We start from the raw sequence: 16,683 nt of genomic DNA, 5'->3' as shown, positions 1-16,683 counted from the left end.
AAAGCCACTGAGCAACGTCCACGAAGAATAGGGAGAGCCCACGAGCCGCGACCCAGGAAGCCCCACCTGCCGAAACCGTGCAGGTCCAACCCGGTCCCATTCCGTGATCAACAACAGACAACAGAGGAACAACCAGGGAAAAGTAGTAATGGCATAATTAACTTTATTCCTCCGTTGTCCGACATCGACCACAAAACAACAAGTCCAAAGAGGTTCGAGTCCAAGTCAAGTCCAAGTCCAAAGAGGTTCGAGTCCAAGTCAAGACCGAGTCCAATTAAGACAGTCAAGACAGAGACAGAAAAAAATCATGACTACAAGACCACATACTTAACTATTGAGAATTTTTGTCATGCAAGAGAAAAATTTTATTTACTTTAGGTATAGCACTAAAGTCACAAAGTCGAAGTGTATCTTCACATTTTTTTTATTGAGGTGTAACAATCCTATTCTGCCAATAGAAAATGTAACAAGTAACCAGCAAACACTTGAATATATTCCCATTCTTGAACTTATGACTTAGTGTCCCCCAAAGTAACCAAACCCCCCACTTTTTTAAGGAACTTTTTAACACCTGTGTGCGTGTGTGTGCGTGTTCATGTTTGTATATCCCGGTGGGGACCTGAACCTGAATGCACACCAACACATGGGGACTCGTGTCACCGTGGGGACCAAAATTGAGGTCCCCATGGGCAAAAAAGCTAATAAATTGTACAGAACAATATTTTTTTTAAATCTAAAAATGCAAAAAGTGTTCTATGATCTTTAGGTTTAGGGATAGGGGATAGAATATACAGTTTGTACAGTTTAAATAACATTATGCCTATAGACTGTCCCCACGGAGATAGTAAACCAGACATGTGTGTGTGTGTGTGTGCGCCTGCCCGTGCTCGTGCATGTTCGATAGAGAAGCTGCCAGAAAGAGCAGAGGCCCCACGGCTCGTATAAAAGCATGTTTCGGTGCCCATACTTAAATAACATTTTCATATCGGAATGACAATAAAAATACGATCAATCTTATCTTTAAGCCCTACTTTCTAAACTGCTAACTACTTTCTAAAAATACTCAAATGCAATGCTAACTCTGAAACATGGCATTAACTTACCTCTCTTTGTGATGCCTTTGCAGGTTTCTTACAAAATTGGATGTTGTCCCAGAGGTTTCGGAGAAAGTTTTGTTGCAAAAAGTTTCCTTTTAAGCGCACTGTCGATAAATTCTTTGTTTTGTAAAACCAAATTTTATTATGCCGCTGCTCGCTGATATCGTGCCTGATGAATGATTGATGCTGTTCACTTCGCACTGCAGACGAATCGTTCATTTGAACCGTTTCATTCTTTTAAGTGAACTGGTCGAACCAGTTCACCTGAATTGCTCGCGTTTAGCGTCTCCCGTAAACACTTAATATTACCCACAAATTAATTCAGTTCTTCACTTTCTGGCGTGCATGACAGTCCCGAGGACTTGAACCAATATACCGGAGTTATTTAGTTACACCAACAGCACACACTGAACTGAACTGCTGTGTGAAGAGAGAACTTATGAACACGCACGGCTCTCGTTCTTTACAACAGTTTTCGGATGACAAGAAGCATGCTCTATCAATGTTTTTTTTTTGAAGGAGAAAAAAAATATATATCTGGACTCGGTCGAGACCGACTAGAACATTTGGTGAGACCAATGACCAAGTCCAAGACAAGTCTGAGTGCATATACCAACGAGTCCAAGACGAGTCCAAGACAAGTCCGAGATCATAAAAAAACGTCTCGAGTCCGGACTTGAGTCCAGTACAGCACTAGAAATGACAGACTCACCTTCACCATCAGCGGGGAAGACATCCCCCGCATCGTTGATCAGCCCATCCGAAGCCTGGGAAGCTGGTCTCTCAGACAAGGATATGGGGAAAATCATCCTTCGGCAGCTGTCAGAAGGCCTGTCCAAGATCGATGCAAGCCAGCTACCTGGAAAGTACAAAGTGTGGTGTTATCACTTCACCTTGTACCCAAGGGTGATGTGGCCTCTGAAGCTGTGCGAAGTCACCTCATCAGCAGTAAGCCGGATGGAGGCAAAAGTCAACTCCTTCATCCGCAAATGGCTCGGCCTACCACGGTGCTTCTCAGCTGCCGGCCTGTATAGATGGAACTCACTCCAGCTACCCCTGAAATCCATCACCTGGGCTAGAGGCAGGAGAAGGCCAGGTTGGTGATGGAATTAAGGGAGTCCTCCGACAGGGCAGTGGCTGATGCAAATGCCAGAGTTGAGACTGGAAGGAAATGGAGGGCTAAGGAGGAAGTGCAGAAGGTGATGGGAAGACTACAACATCAACAAGTCGTGGGTATGGTCCAGACAGGGCGGGCAAGCCTCGGATGGAGCGAACCACCCATGGAAGGAGAGGAAGGACCTTGTTGTTGCAGAGGTCACCAGGATTGAGCAGGAGGAGCTCAGAGTGAGGTCTGTAGCACAGGGGCAGCAGGGGCGGTGGACAACTTGGGAGCGTGTCGCGAGCCGAGCAATCGGCTGGGCTGAGTTCTGGAAACTGCCACAGGCTCAGTTCAGTTTCCTCATTAGGGCAACATACGACATCCTCCCGAGCCCAAAAAACCTCCACCAATGGCTTGGAAGAGAGCAATCCTGTGACCTCTGTGGGACCATCAATGCCTCACTCCAGCATGTTCTGTCGGGCTACAAGACAGCACTGACACAGGGTCGGCTCAGATGGCGGCACGACCAAGTGCTCAGGAAGCTGGCAGAGGTGCTGGAAAAAAGTCGGCAGGAGGCAAACAACCAGAGTCCATCAGTGAGCCGATGCAAGATCCACTTCCTCAGGCAGGGGGAACCCACAAGGCATACCAGCAAGGCATATCAGCAAGAGATCACCCGCCACGCTATTAACACCAGGGGCGGTGTGGAAGATGAAAGTAGACCTGGGAAGGCAGCTCCAGTTCCCACAGGAGATATGGAGCACCACCTTAAGACCAGATGTGGTGCTGTGGTCTGCAGCTGTAAAGTCAGCAATACTGATCGAGCTGACAGTGCCATGGGAGGAGGGACTGGAAGCTGCCTACGAGAGAAAGAAGGCGAAGTATGCACACCTGATCGCGGAATGCAGAGAAAGTGGATGGGGTGTGAGGTTGTACCTGGTTGAGGTGGGAGCCAGAGGCTTTGTGGGCAGAGCAACATCATGCCTGCTCAAGGACCTGGGACTACGGGGAGCCACACTGAGAAGATCCACCAAAGAGCTCTCTGAGGAAGCAGAGAAAGCAAGCCACTGGCTCTGGCTGAAACGATGAGACAAGGCTTGGGGAGTAACATCTAACTAGGTTTTGCTGCAGGGGTTTATTCATCATTGAGTAAAAGAGTAATATACGCTCTTGCTCGCTCTCCAGTGTCAGCTCCAACACGCTCTCTCTCTCAAGTAACGTTATCTGGACGAGTACAATATTAAAGCGGTTCCAGATAAACAATGACGCTTAAAACTGCTCTGTCACACAGCTAATATTAAAACAACAACATATCTTGGTATGTTAGTATTGTACTCACACACTGATCCGAATCAAAGCAACCTCCTCGGGGGTGATTTTTAGACAATCTTTCTCTCCAACGTCTCTCTGCTGGAAAGTATCTCCATAGATATCTGTGAGTATACTGTATCTGCTAAAAGCCTTAGTACCGCCGGTCCTAACGCATCTCCGCTGTAAAGTCTTTATAACATTAACACAGGTCCTAGCTCCTGCCTGACTTTTATCCTTCTTGTTAAACTTAAAATCCACAAACCTTTTATTTTATGTAATACATAAGACATGGCTCTTTCTACGGTCTTTCTAATGCCCGCAAAATCTCTTCCCTGTGTCAACTTGAGAATGACATCTTTTTGTACTTTGGTGGCCACCATCGTGTTTGGACTGAGCGATTCGTGGCAAATCTATAATACAACGCTAGTGGCCGCTGTTAATTAAGAACTGCGCCTTTAAACCAACCTTTTAGGTCTTAGTCGGTAAAGTTCAAATCCTTTCTGGCCAGGACGCATTATCAGTAGGCGGGCTTCAGTAGCTGCTCGAACGCATTCGATCACATGAGCGTCTACATTACAAGCACAATCCGATCAAATGCGTTTTCGACTACCTCTAGAAGTGGTTGAAAGTGGACAAGCTCAAAAGTTTCACACCCCGTTTACGTATTTATTGTCATCCACTTGTGATCCAATCGACCAAAACGCATCTTAATACCAGGTGTAAACAGGGCCTAAGTTTAATGGTGCAATGCAAAACTATTTAGTAGTGCGTTAGTTTGCAACTTTGTCCCCCTTTACATCAAAACTAGGCTAAATTGTAACTTACTCATAAGTTGTAACGGTACTCAGCATGAGCTTGAATGGTGTTAGCAATCGGACTAATGTGTGTTTTTCAGTGGTGTCGTCGTGGCCAGTGTGTAAAGCAGGGCGATGAAGGTCCAATGCCAGTTCATGGTCAGTGGTCATCCTGGTCTGGATGGTCCAGCTGTTCTAGGACCTGTGAGAGTGGAGTGACCTACAGGGAGAGATACTGCATCAACCCAAGGTACAATCACACCACAACAACAAAGATTGCAAGAGACTGGAGTTACGTTTATATTATTTTATTAATTTCTGGCCTGTGTTTTGTCCTCTGTCAGGCCAATGTATGGCGGCAGGTTTTGTGAGGGCTCATCTCGTTCTTATAAACTGTGTAACACTGATGATTGTCCTCACAACACTGTGGACTTCAGAGCTGTGCAGTGTGCTGAGTTCAACAGCAAGCCCTTTCGTGGATGGCACTACAAATGGAAACCCTACACACATGTGGACGGTTGGTCAATATGAGTTTGATCATTGGTTAGGGTGGAGGGAAAGTTTGACTGGTGATTAAATGGTAGTACAGTGCTTTTGGCACTGTCTTGATAAAACAAATCTGACCCTGTCATTTTTTTGTGATTTTCTCTGTAAAATCATCCTATATACTGTGAAGTATATTCTGTAAAAATATATCCTTGATATAATAATATTGACTGAGTAAGACCATATGTCAAAGATTGAAGCCATAATGAGAAGAATTAATTAGATTATGAGGGTCACATATAGTATTTATACTGTTGAAGCAAAATTTTGATATTTAGATTAAATATATACCCCTTAAATTCTTTTACAATTTGTTACTGTTACACCTTAAAATTGTAACACATGGACATGTAAATGTGTCATATTTATGTTTTAAAAATACTTTGTACATGAGTCATTCCTTTATAGACGGAAACAATTATAGTTGTGAATGTTCTTATAAGATGAAACTGAAACAAATTGTCAGCATTTCATCAATGCTGATATAGACTTGAAAAGGTTAAGTAAATGTTCAGGTTGTACCACAATTTTTATTTTCATGCCTATTCTAGTCTGGATTCTGATTTAGTGCCATAGTAGGGAAAATAAATACTATGGGGGATTAGATTTGTTTGGTTACTGACATTCTTCCAAATTTCTTTCTCTGTTTTCATCAGAACAAAGAAATGTATACTATATTAGATTTGGAACAGTATGAGGCTGAGTAAATGATGACACAATTTTCATTTTGGGGTGAACTATCCCTTTAAAGTCTCAAACTAAACCTATATGTAAATCTAAGCTTTACCGATATTAATGCAATTGCAGGACCAACAATTAAACTGACCCAAAGTGAAAACTATACTGTATACAGTATATAATGTATGAATGTGTTGAAAAAAATAAGTGTTTAAACTTCCCAGTCAGAATGCAGACTAGAATAGAAAAAAATTGTGGTACAACCTGAACATTTACTTAAAGAATACATAACTAGGGATTTTTAAGGTCCTACTTTGGTTTATGGAGTGTCCAACAACAAGTTTATGTACACTATTATTTCGTAATAATAGGCAGTTATTCTTACCTTACTTCTTGACTGACTTTCAAATGATTCGTTCCACGATTCATCTGTCTAATCCCCTCCTTTTCGCTAGCCTAGTCTGATGTGATTGGTCAGATTGTCTAGTCTGCTGTGATTGGTCTACCACGAATGAGGCTCACAAGCTACAGTGTTTGGGGGAGAAGAGTGAAGTTTTCGCGGGCAGTCCTAGCAAAACGTAGGCAGGGCATAAATCCGTGGCGTAAATCGCAAAAGACGTAAATACGCGGCGGTTCGCGAATCGGACTAGTGACGACTCGTTTGCGTGATTCAGAGTCGACTCCCTTTTTTCCAAGCCAATAACTTTTTTATTCATTCACCTTCGGATTTACAACTTGGCAGACTGCTTACTTTCAAACACGGCAACTTACTTGAACAAACATTTTCCTATGGATTAATAATAGTATGGGTTTAGGTTAATAGAGTAAGGGGCCATTCACACAGAACGCGTCTTTGCATCTAAAACGCGAGACGCAGCGCTCAGGAATGTTTTTTAAAAAAGTGCAGCATAGAACGCGAGGGTCTCGAGACGTCTCCGCCAACTCATGCCAACTTGCTACTGTAAACAGAAACTTGCAACGCTTGCCCCGCCTCCAAATTCTTCTGATTGGTCCATTGCTTTGGAACTGGCATTGATGAGCAGCGCTGCGTGTAAAAGTTTAAATTCTTTTCATTTGACACGGCGTCTTAAAAACGCGGCACTCATGTGCAAGGTGCTGCAAAAGACGTGAGACATAAGCGTAACGGTCATGCACGTCTTTCAAATGCGTGTTTACATGGAAAAACAAAGGAAAAGTAGCGCATTGGAATGGAAAAACGCGTTCTGTATGAATGGCCTTTTCGCTCCGTTGACTTCCATTCATACGCATGCGACAGACCGGAAACTCAAGTGTGTCCGAAGATATTTCGCTGCACAGCAAAGTTCAAGTTTGGTGAACTCTGCAAATTCTCGTCATGTGAGTGCACAAGACCAATAGAAGATCAAAACCTCACAGCGTGACCTCTTGGTAAAGAAATGTAAAAGATAAAAAGGATCGCTCCCGCCCATTTTTGCAGCACCGTCCGAACGAATTTTGCATGCCCAAACTCTAGTCTGACAACGGCATAAGAATGTCTGATGGTATTTTTTGCAATAATATATCAGGAAAGGTTAAAACATTGTCAATAATTTTATCAAAACTTTTTTTATAACCTTCTAACTTCAAATGTTGTTTGAAACTAACTACCCATGTTTTAAGCCAATTAGGGTAAATGTTAATACGATATATTAAGCAATCTTTAGACTGAAAAATCTTGATCTCTGAATATTATTCACAAGAACATTTTTGATGAAAGAAGAATTTATTCTATTATTATTGAAACTCTGCTTGATATATCTTGTGCGTGTGTTGTTGTTTTAGATCAGGATGTGTGTAAGCTCTATTGCTTTGCTGAAGGTTACGACTTCTTCTTTGCCCTCTCGAGTAAAGTGAGAGATGGAACGCTCTGCACACAAGACAGTTCGAATGTCTGCATTGACGGCATCTGTGAGGTGAGAATGACATGTCACATATGCTGTTTTAAACTATGACCTTTATTCAAAATCCTAGATTGCGATTTATCAGCTTGACAAGTCGATTTTATGGTGAAGATGAGGCTGTCCACAGACAAGGAACGGGGAAACTGTGATATATGTGAAAGCACTTCACTTTAGATTTAGATAATGTTGTCATTTACTTATATCTTAATTTTTCTATTTAATTAATAAATGAATCATCAAAATTATTGTCAGATTGTCAAGTTAATGATGTAATTGATAGTGACATGCAATGACATTTTGCTTGCAATAAATGAAATAAATAAAAAAAGAGAAAATCAGTCAGTGTCAATCAAATATGTCTAAAACTTGAGCAAAAAAAACTGAAACGAAAACAAGATCTGGGATTTGAACAGTGATTATAACCCTTCATATAATTCTTTAAACCAGAAAAGATGGTGAATACAAAATATTATGTGGAGAGATGTTTCTTTTCCAAAGGCTTCTTCAGAGTCGTAATAAATCACTACCTATAATAAAAGTGTCTCTCAGCACTGGTATTGATGCCGCTGGCTCTTTTTCTTTTGGTAATGGACTGACACAGTTTGTGTGTTATCATCAGAAACACAGGTTTACAAGCTTTTGAAGAGCGTTCACTCTATAGCATGCTGGGAATTCTCACAGCACTTGGCTTTTTGGTTTTTACTGCCGTGGAAATTCCCATTGAGATACAAAACGACAGTGTCTTTCATCTCAATGTTTCAACACAGAGTTGCTTAAGACCAATCAGAAAACAGAGAAATTAAAAAAAAGTCTGTCCTCAGAGACTTGTGTTCTGGGACAGACATCAATTTAGTACCGCTTGGATTTTTGCATTAAGAGAGCCAACTGCAATTCTGTTTAATTGAATTTGACTCTGTCTGGTGCATTTCACTGACAGCATTTCAAATCTGTTTTTATATTATAAAAGAAAAATTGTTTCAGTATGAAATGGCTATAAATTGCAGTGGAGCAGAAAAATTATACTTCAGTGGATTTAGTTTATATAAGCAGTAATGATGTGTCATGTAAGTGATTTGTCAGTTTCATGATTTGGATTATATGCGAGTCTATGACATAAAGTTTGAGCTGTTTTGACAGCATCACAAAAAGTATGGTTTATATACAACACGTCAGCTAACTTGAAAAGTATGTAGGTAGTTGACTATACGTCCATGGACAAATCCATGGATCAAGATTTCAGGTTAAAGGTACTGTATATGAATGTATAAGTGAAGGTCCCACTTCTGTCAAGTTCTAACTCATTTTAAGTGGTCTTGTGGTGCGACAAATGATTTTTCTCAAGTAAAGTGGAACACGAATGTTGCATCCACAATAGTTATGAAAGCAAAATGTTGTTTTAGATTTCATGTCATCTACCAATTCAGCTGAAGAATATTTGATTTCTGCATATTGCTTTGATGCAGTGGTGTAAAGTATTGGAGTAAATGTACTTAGTTACTTTACTTAAGTATCTTTTTGGCTACTTTGTAGTTGTACTGAGTATTAAAGATATTAGCAACTTTTACTCTCTACTTAACTACATTTTTGAACAAGTATATGTACTCTTTACTCCACTACATTTGTAATGACTAATGCAATTACACTTTACATTTTGCATGGCACCTATCTTATAATTAATATTGCCATTTACAGGGCAATGAAGGTACTACAATCTTGTGGATTTTGCCCTAACTTACAAAAACTTGTCAACATGGCTTCTTTATGTGAATATGAGTGCAGTATCAGGTAGAAGTCAATCGCTGGTGGTTTATACACGGTTAGCCCTTACACGCTATTTCTACAGTAATATATTGGCAACACTGTTGCCAGCTAGTTACTGTAGGTCACACATCTACAAAAGCTCTTATTTTTAAAACTAACTCTTCCTAAATGTGCTCTAAACATGTTTGCTCAAAATTTGACCATATGGTGGGACTATTGCCATGAAGTGATGTAAACCAGTAAAAAGAATGTATAGTATTTCAATTTTCAAAAGTGCTCTCACACTATATAGACAAAATATTAACCTATAGAATGAGTCGGACACAGAGAAATGAACAATTCACATATGAATCTCAACAATGGTGACAATCAACTGAACAGCTTCATGCTGCAATGCATGCTGGGTACATAGTACAAAACTCATTCATGATTGTTTGTCACCATTGATGAGGTTTGTATGTCAAGTGTCTAACTGTGTCTCAATTGCAAAGAAAGATTTTCTGACAGAGATCTTTCCATTATAACATGTAATCACTTTACCAAACATATCTTAATAAATCTTAAATGCTATATTATTATTATTTAATGATTGAATTCTTTCAGATGTATCTTCAGTTACTAAGCAAACATAAAGTTGCGGTTCCTGTAAAGTCCCTTTCAGTGTTATTGTATAAGTGTACATTTTAAAGCTACAAGAAAGTCAAAGAGTCCAACCAAAGCAAACACTGATCGCCATAATGGTGACTTAAAACATAATTGAACCACTATGAACTAGAGTTAAATCTCAATAAGATCTTACACAGATGACAGAAATAAAGTGAAAGTGGTGTCTGTAATATGTGAAGATGTTATTGATGTTTGTGTTTAATTCTCCTCTGGTGAAATCTTGACAGATTTATTGTGTTCATCTGTTATTTACACTTGTTCATCTAAGACTGTGTGACTTAAGTGCGTTAATAGATTCTTTATTATTGTATCTTCAAACAGCCATTGCAGTAGTTTACTGTAAAACACCTACAGTAACTAGCTGGCAACACTGTTGCCAATGTATTACTGTAGAAATGGCAGGTAAGGGCTAACAGTGTATGTGAAATGAGGACATGACTGCAGCTGGCGATGAGGCCCAAACCAGCATGTCCAGTGCAAAAAGGATTTGACTTTTTAATTTTACTTAACTTGGACTTGGGTGTTTGTAATGACGTAGGTTATGGTGTCGACCATGATTTGTTGCAATTTTGAGGTGTTCAGTCTTATTATGATTTAAGAAAATAAATGCGATTGCTCTCCTCACAAATCAACTGTTTCTTGTTTTTCACTGACGTGTCTCTTAAGTGTTGAGGACTAGTGCTGCTTTGAGCCTATACATTCAGTATGAGTAAAATACTCAAGTACTGTTAAAATCAGATACTCTAAGACTTTTACTGAAGTCGTTTTGGAATTGGTGACTTGTAACTTGTAATGGAGTCATTTTCTCTGCAAGGTATCTGTACTTTTACTTAAGTATGGTTTTCAGGTACTCTTTACACCTCTGCTTTGATGGATGCTGAATTTATCCTGTAGCTCTTTATTAATACAGCATGTTTTCTTTCAGCATCAGCTCCACCCACACTGAACTGTCATTACTGTTTAAAGATGGATTACAGTGATTTATTTCTAGTACCGCTGTTGCTGAGAGGTCATGATGTGTGTTTTCAGAGCGTGGGCTGTGACAGGGTGCTTGGGTCCAATGCCGTGCCGGATATGTGTGGCATCTGCAAAGGCGACAACTCCACATGCAAGATGTACAAAGGACAATACACCAAACAACATTACTTGAGTCGTACGTGTCTATCTTTAGCCTCACAGCACCTGCAGAAACTTTGGCTTAGAGCCTACAACTGTCTCATTGTCAACAGCTTACAATACTTGAAATGATGGAGTAAGAAGTGATTGATTTAAAGAGCTTTTTATAGACAGCAGACGATTTTCTAACACTTGCTGTTTCTAAGCTAATGATTTTACTTCTGTGAAATTGGACTGTGCTTAGAACAAGTGAGGCACGATTATGGACCCTTGGGCACTGTCATCGTCCACCCCTAGTGACAGACCACTTATTCCCCAATGTTTTGCTAAAAATTCGGCATAATTATTTGATAGACTAAGCCAAAATCGTCACGCACACAAATTAATATAATGTGTATTTTTCAAACATTTCTTTGTTTCATTTCTGTTCACATTTTTTGCATTTCAGAAAGTGTGTAACGTAACTTTAGTACCTATAATTTGAGACAACCGTTGCATTGTTTGACTACCCTGGAACAAAATGAATTGGATTAGAATAGACTGATTGGCTTAAACAAAACAATGACATTTCACAGTTGTAATACTCAAATACATTCAAACTGATTTCTGCTTAAACATGACATCTCTTTCTTCCGTAGAGTACTACCGTGTGGTCACCATACCAGCTGGAGCTCGTAGCATTCGTGTGACTGAGCTCAACTCCTCCAGTTCCTACCTGGCTGTGAGGAATCTGCAGAGAAAATATTACCTCAACGGCCGCTGGACGGTGGACTGGCCTGGCAGACTCCCAATCGCTGGAGTTGTGTTTGACTACAAGAGACCCTACAATCGTCCAGAGAGTTTCACCTCTACTGGACCCACTAATGAGACTCTGGTGCTTGAGGTAGATCCTAATAAACCACTATCCTGACTCACCGCAGTTATCTGTACCTGCTGACTAGCTATATTGTGTATAATTCACACCACATAAACAAATAAATGCATACGTACATTTAAATTACATTTACATTTATTACTTGTTTACTTACCAATTTTGCTGTAGTTATGCAGCTAGTTGCCAGTAACTTACTGCAGCACGCCTCGTCTTCCAACAGCCCAACAGGGCTCATGTTGTCAGGGTTCTGGTGGAAGAACCCAATTGCAGGCAGCGTTCAGGGGTAACAACAATGTTTATTACAAAAAACACAAAACAAAGACCCACGATGGGGTATAACAACTCAACAAGATAATAGCAGGACGTAGACTAACTAACAATAAACTGGGATAAACACAAGACATTAACTAAACTGATACTTACTAGACTGACAAGAACTTCAGGAACAGGAAACCAGGAATCACACTCAGGGTACGAGACACGATGATACACAAGGTACCACTCCAACAAGCACACCACATACATTGTCTTGTACACATACCGAACAAGACAATGAAACATGAGGGTATTTTAAAGGGAAGACAAACGAAGGATAATAACACAGGGCAGGTGAGGGTAATGACACACAGCAGGGAAGCAATACAGGAAACGAGAGGGGCGGGGCCAATGACAAGACACAGAAAACACATGGAGTGTCAAAAGATAAACACCCCATGGTTTTCTCACACTAAACCAAAGGCTTTGCCACGACTCTGCCACAAGACCAAGAGATCCATGACAAGAAAGAGCAGAGTCGTGACACATGTGACACCCCTTTTCATCTCTCTCCACTGGCTACCAGTTGAAGCCCGTATCAGATTCAAGTCACTAATGCTTGCCTACAGGACTATCACTGGATCTGCACCGGCATACTTTCACACCCTCCTACACTCCTACACCCAGAGGTGGAAAAAGTACAAAAATATTATACTCAAATACAAGTACTACTACTTTGATGAAATTGTACTTGAGTACAAGTCAAATTACCAGTCAAAAAATCCACTCAAGTAAAAGTAAAAAGTAGCTTGTTTAATATTTACTCAAAGCAAAAGTTACTTAGTTACTTTTTAAAAGCGGAAGGGGACCTGTTTTGTGCAACACCAACAATAGTCATGGTGTCTAATTTTATACATTAAAACGAGTGCACTGCAACAAATAAATATTTTTTTGTCTTGTTTAGCAGAAATATTAACGATTCTTAAATCAACATACATTTTCTTCAGAAGCAAAATGAAACCTTAAAAACGATTGTAAGCCTTATTTTCTTAATAAATTATCAATGGTACACACTGCTAAGTTTCAGAAGTGAAACCATGTATAAATCGTTCCACGCAGGGTTCCACGTTTGTACGGAATTAGAGTAAATGTGATGATTGACAGATGTAACCCGATCGTTACCATGGCAACATTTTTGCCGTTGATGGCAGTTAACAAGAAACATGAATCCCAAGAGTTTAATCCGTCTGATACGTATCTGCTGTTTTCAGCCAAAGACTTGTAAAGTGAGGCAATTTTAACTAGAATACAGACAGAGACGCTGTGTTTTGATTATGTTTAGAGCGTCACAGCACGCTCTCGTGGTGTTGCCATGTTTACATATTTTTAAGAGCTTCGCGTTTGTTGTCAAGTCTTTTCTTATGAAGCTGCATATACATTATATAGTTAATAAAGTGAACAGTTGCACGTAGTGGTTTTTTGCCTTATTAAATGTGTCGATTTGTAGGTTTATTTTGGGCTTGTCATTGTTTCCTGTTCTTTTCAACAATATGATCTGGCAACACGGTCATTTTTACGGCAGGGCTGCGAGGCTTTTCAAAACGCATGAAATAGCAAGCATATTCATGTGACTTTCTTACCCCGCGCTTACAGAAGAGAGAGACATATGATGCACGTTGAAATATGTCATTAAAGCATAAGTTGTTCAGTTCGGTTCCATTCACACTGCATAAATGTGGTGCAGACACATCAGTGAACGTGCATCTACAAAACGGGAATAAACTCTATATAGCATATAGCTATATATATAAAAAATTATTATATATATATATATATTATATATTAAAAATATAGCATTATGCACCAATTGTGGCTTTTACTAAACTGTCCAGACTTCTTGTTAGTTACCAATGCAACAAGGGTACGAGCATTATTTAAACAAATATTAGTTATCTTACCTCTACATTCTTGCACATAAGGATTTTTATAAAGTCTGGTTTGCACAGCATCCAATTATCTTGTCTTGAAGCTGAAATTGTTGCTTTAATATGGCTAGGGGTTTACTTCATTGTCTTCAGCAGTAAGGGTTCGATGGGGTTTCACCTTTAGGACAGGTGCACTACGAAAGTCTAACTTCTCCGTCTCCATCGCATCTTCTGGTAACTCGCGCCCATTATTCACTGGAGTAATTTCCAGTCGCGTTTTTTTCCTTGCAATGTTTTCATTATTTTTTTTACTCATTAACGGATGTGATTTTAAATATAACGAAGTACAATACATCACACAAATCATACTTAAGTACAAGTAAAATTACACATTTTAAAAGCTACTTAAAAAAGTACAAGTACAATACAGTAGCACAAGTAAATGTAATTCGTTACTTTCCACCTCTGCCTACACCCCATCAAGAACTGCGTTCAGCAAATGAGCGGCATCTTGTATTGCCTTCTCAAAAGGGCAGTTAATCGCTTTCTCGCTCATTCTCCTTCACAACTCCGTCCCGGTGGTACAGTCTTCCTAACTCAGTCCAGTCAACCACATCTCTCACAACCTTCAAAAAATGACTTAAAACCCATCTCTTCTGTGAATACTTGACAGACAAATGGGAAAAAAAAGATTAACCTTCTCTCTTTCCCTCAACAGGTATAGTTGCTTTGTAAGTCGCTTTGGATAAAAGCGTCTGCTAAATGACTAAATTTAAATGCCTATATTGTTGATGCCATGTTGATTTCCCGCACAGGTGCTTCAGCAGGGCTGGAACCCGGGCATTCTGTGGGAATACACGCTGTCCAAGGAAGATACAGACAGGCGGAACCAACCCAAACACAACTACACCTGGGCCATCATTCGATCGCAGTGCTCAGCCAACTGTGCAGGAGGTACCGCATAGTCTGCTGATCAGTCAATACATGCCTGATCTTTTCCTGAAGCCATATCTGCTCAGAGATAACCTTTGAACATAGCATCTGTTGGCTTTTGTCCACAAAGATGGTGCTGGTGACCAGGCAGGCGAGCGCTCTCACATCCGACCTGTGTTTCCACTAGCTCGAGAGCCAGGCGATGACATAACCACTGTTATTATATAACGCGGCCACTAATAAACATGCCCCTGCTCTTTGTTTATGGGTTACAGGAGTTTTGCAAACATTTTAATATCCAAAGTCATTTGATTCAGCATCTTGTTGCAATCACAAGATGCTTTTGATGCAGAGGTCAGAAGTCAAAACAAATCAAATTCATAGTAACCAAACAACGCTTATGATGTTTGAAAATAATTTTATTTTATGCAATGTGACATGATGTTAACAATTAGAAACATAGTTGTTGTTTTGTGAACCATTTGCTTGGTAAAAACATTAAACTGCCCCCCGGCCTGTGACGCTAGTGGGTGTTGGTTCGAGAACAACAGGATTTAGGGGCCGTGCGAATACGTTACAGCGACAGTATTCACTGGAGCAACCTTGGGTTCAGTGTACTGCTCAGGAATGGGTAAGCCCACACAAAACTCCCTTTTATTCACAAAGTTATTTTACTTGCGTGTTCATTTGTTAAATACTTTGACAAATTTGATTTGCTTTCAGCCACCAATACAAATTTAGCACTCCCAACTCGGTTTGACCCATACACTGTTCTTCACCTTTCCCTTTTGGGCCTTGCACGACTCAAAACAACAACTTTCCAATTATTAGAGTTTTTAACATCTTTAACATAATTGTATTGCAATACTGCCTTTCCAATGGTATCACATTGTGATTTGGCTCCATACCATTTTATATGGGTAGTAAATGAAATTACATCTTTCTGAATACACCAACCAAAAAAAACAGGCTGGACTGTTTTTCATTAACTATGAATCAATCTAAGTGAATTACACAATCAATCTGACATCATTATGTAAACCTTAATAGCATTATTATACCTAAACCCATTTCTCAAGAGTTACTTTGGTGATGGATGCTGTTGGTTAAAGGTGCTACCCACGGCTTCCTTATCACAGGTGTAACTCAATAACCTTCGTAGTTCACCCTCAGGTGAGCCACCAGGCCCAGGTCTGTTCCCATCATTTGTTCCCTCCTCCCCTTTAACACCAGTCCTGAGATTACAGCTCTGTAATGGTGTGCAGACAGCCTGAGGCGAGAGGCATCTGAAGGTGAACAATACCTGCTTTACTATGTCCTTTAACCCAGAGGTCAAACGCCCTCTAGACTAACTCTGAAACACTGAAACAACATGGGCTTTGAGTCCAAGAGTGCTTATTAATGATGTCAACAGTCAACCAGTTCATCAACACAAAGTAATTTGCCAGAGCATTATAAATGTATCTTTTGGATTATAGCAGAGGACAGTTCAAGATGGAAGAATATTGTTTATTTGGAACAATATTTTGTTTGTGTTCCTCAGGTCAGATGGTTACTAAATCAGTATGCTACAAGGATCTGAAAGTTCAGGTGAACACCTCGTACTGTATATCACGAACTCGACCCGCCACCGGTGTGGTGTCCTGCAATACTCAGCCATGCCCTCCAAGGTAACGCCACGCTCATGTTTTCTGACATCCGTTTGTAGT

General features: G+C 40.1%; 1 protein-coding gene across 1 annotated transcript in view; it reads left to right on the top strand.

Moving 5' to 3' along the window:
* The window catches only part of LOC130558320 (A disintegrin and metalloproteinase with thrombospondin motifs 16), an 83,744-nt gene that overhangs the window by 43,765 nt on the left and 23,296 nt on the right, over positions 1–16,683 (top strand). Inside the window, exons 12-18 of the mRNA XM_057340674.1 lie at positions 4,403–4,551; positions 4,646–4,818; positions 7,326–7,456; positions 10,901–11,024; positions 11,626–11,870; positions 14,857–14,995; positions 16,518–16,644. Of these exons, the coding sequence (XP_057196657.1) occupies positions 4,403–4,551; positions 4,646–4,818; positions 7,326–7,456; positions 10,901–11,024; positions 11,626–11,870; positions 14,857–14,995; positions 16,518–16,644 (1,088 nt within the window). The remainder of the gene's footprint in view (positions 1–4,402; positions 4,552–4,645; positions 4,819–7,325; positions 7,457–10,900; positions 11,025–11,625; positions 11,871–14,856; positions 14,996–16,517; positions 16,645–16,683) is intronic.

The sequence above is a fragment of the Triplophysa rosa genome, linkage group LG8 (assembly GCF_024868665.1).
Source record: "Triplophysa rosa linkage group LG8, Trosa_1v2, whole genome shotgun sequence".
NCBI classification, from domain to species: domain Eukaryota; kingdom Metazoa; phylum Chordata; class Actinopteri; order Cypriniformes; family Nemacheilidae; genus Triplophysa; species Triplophysa rosa.
This window is presented reverse-complemented; position numbering and strand designations above follow the sequence as displayed.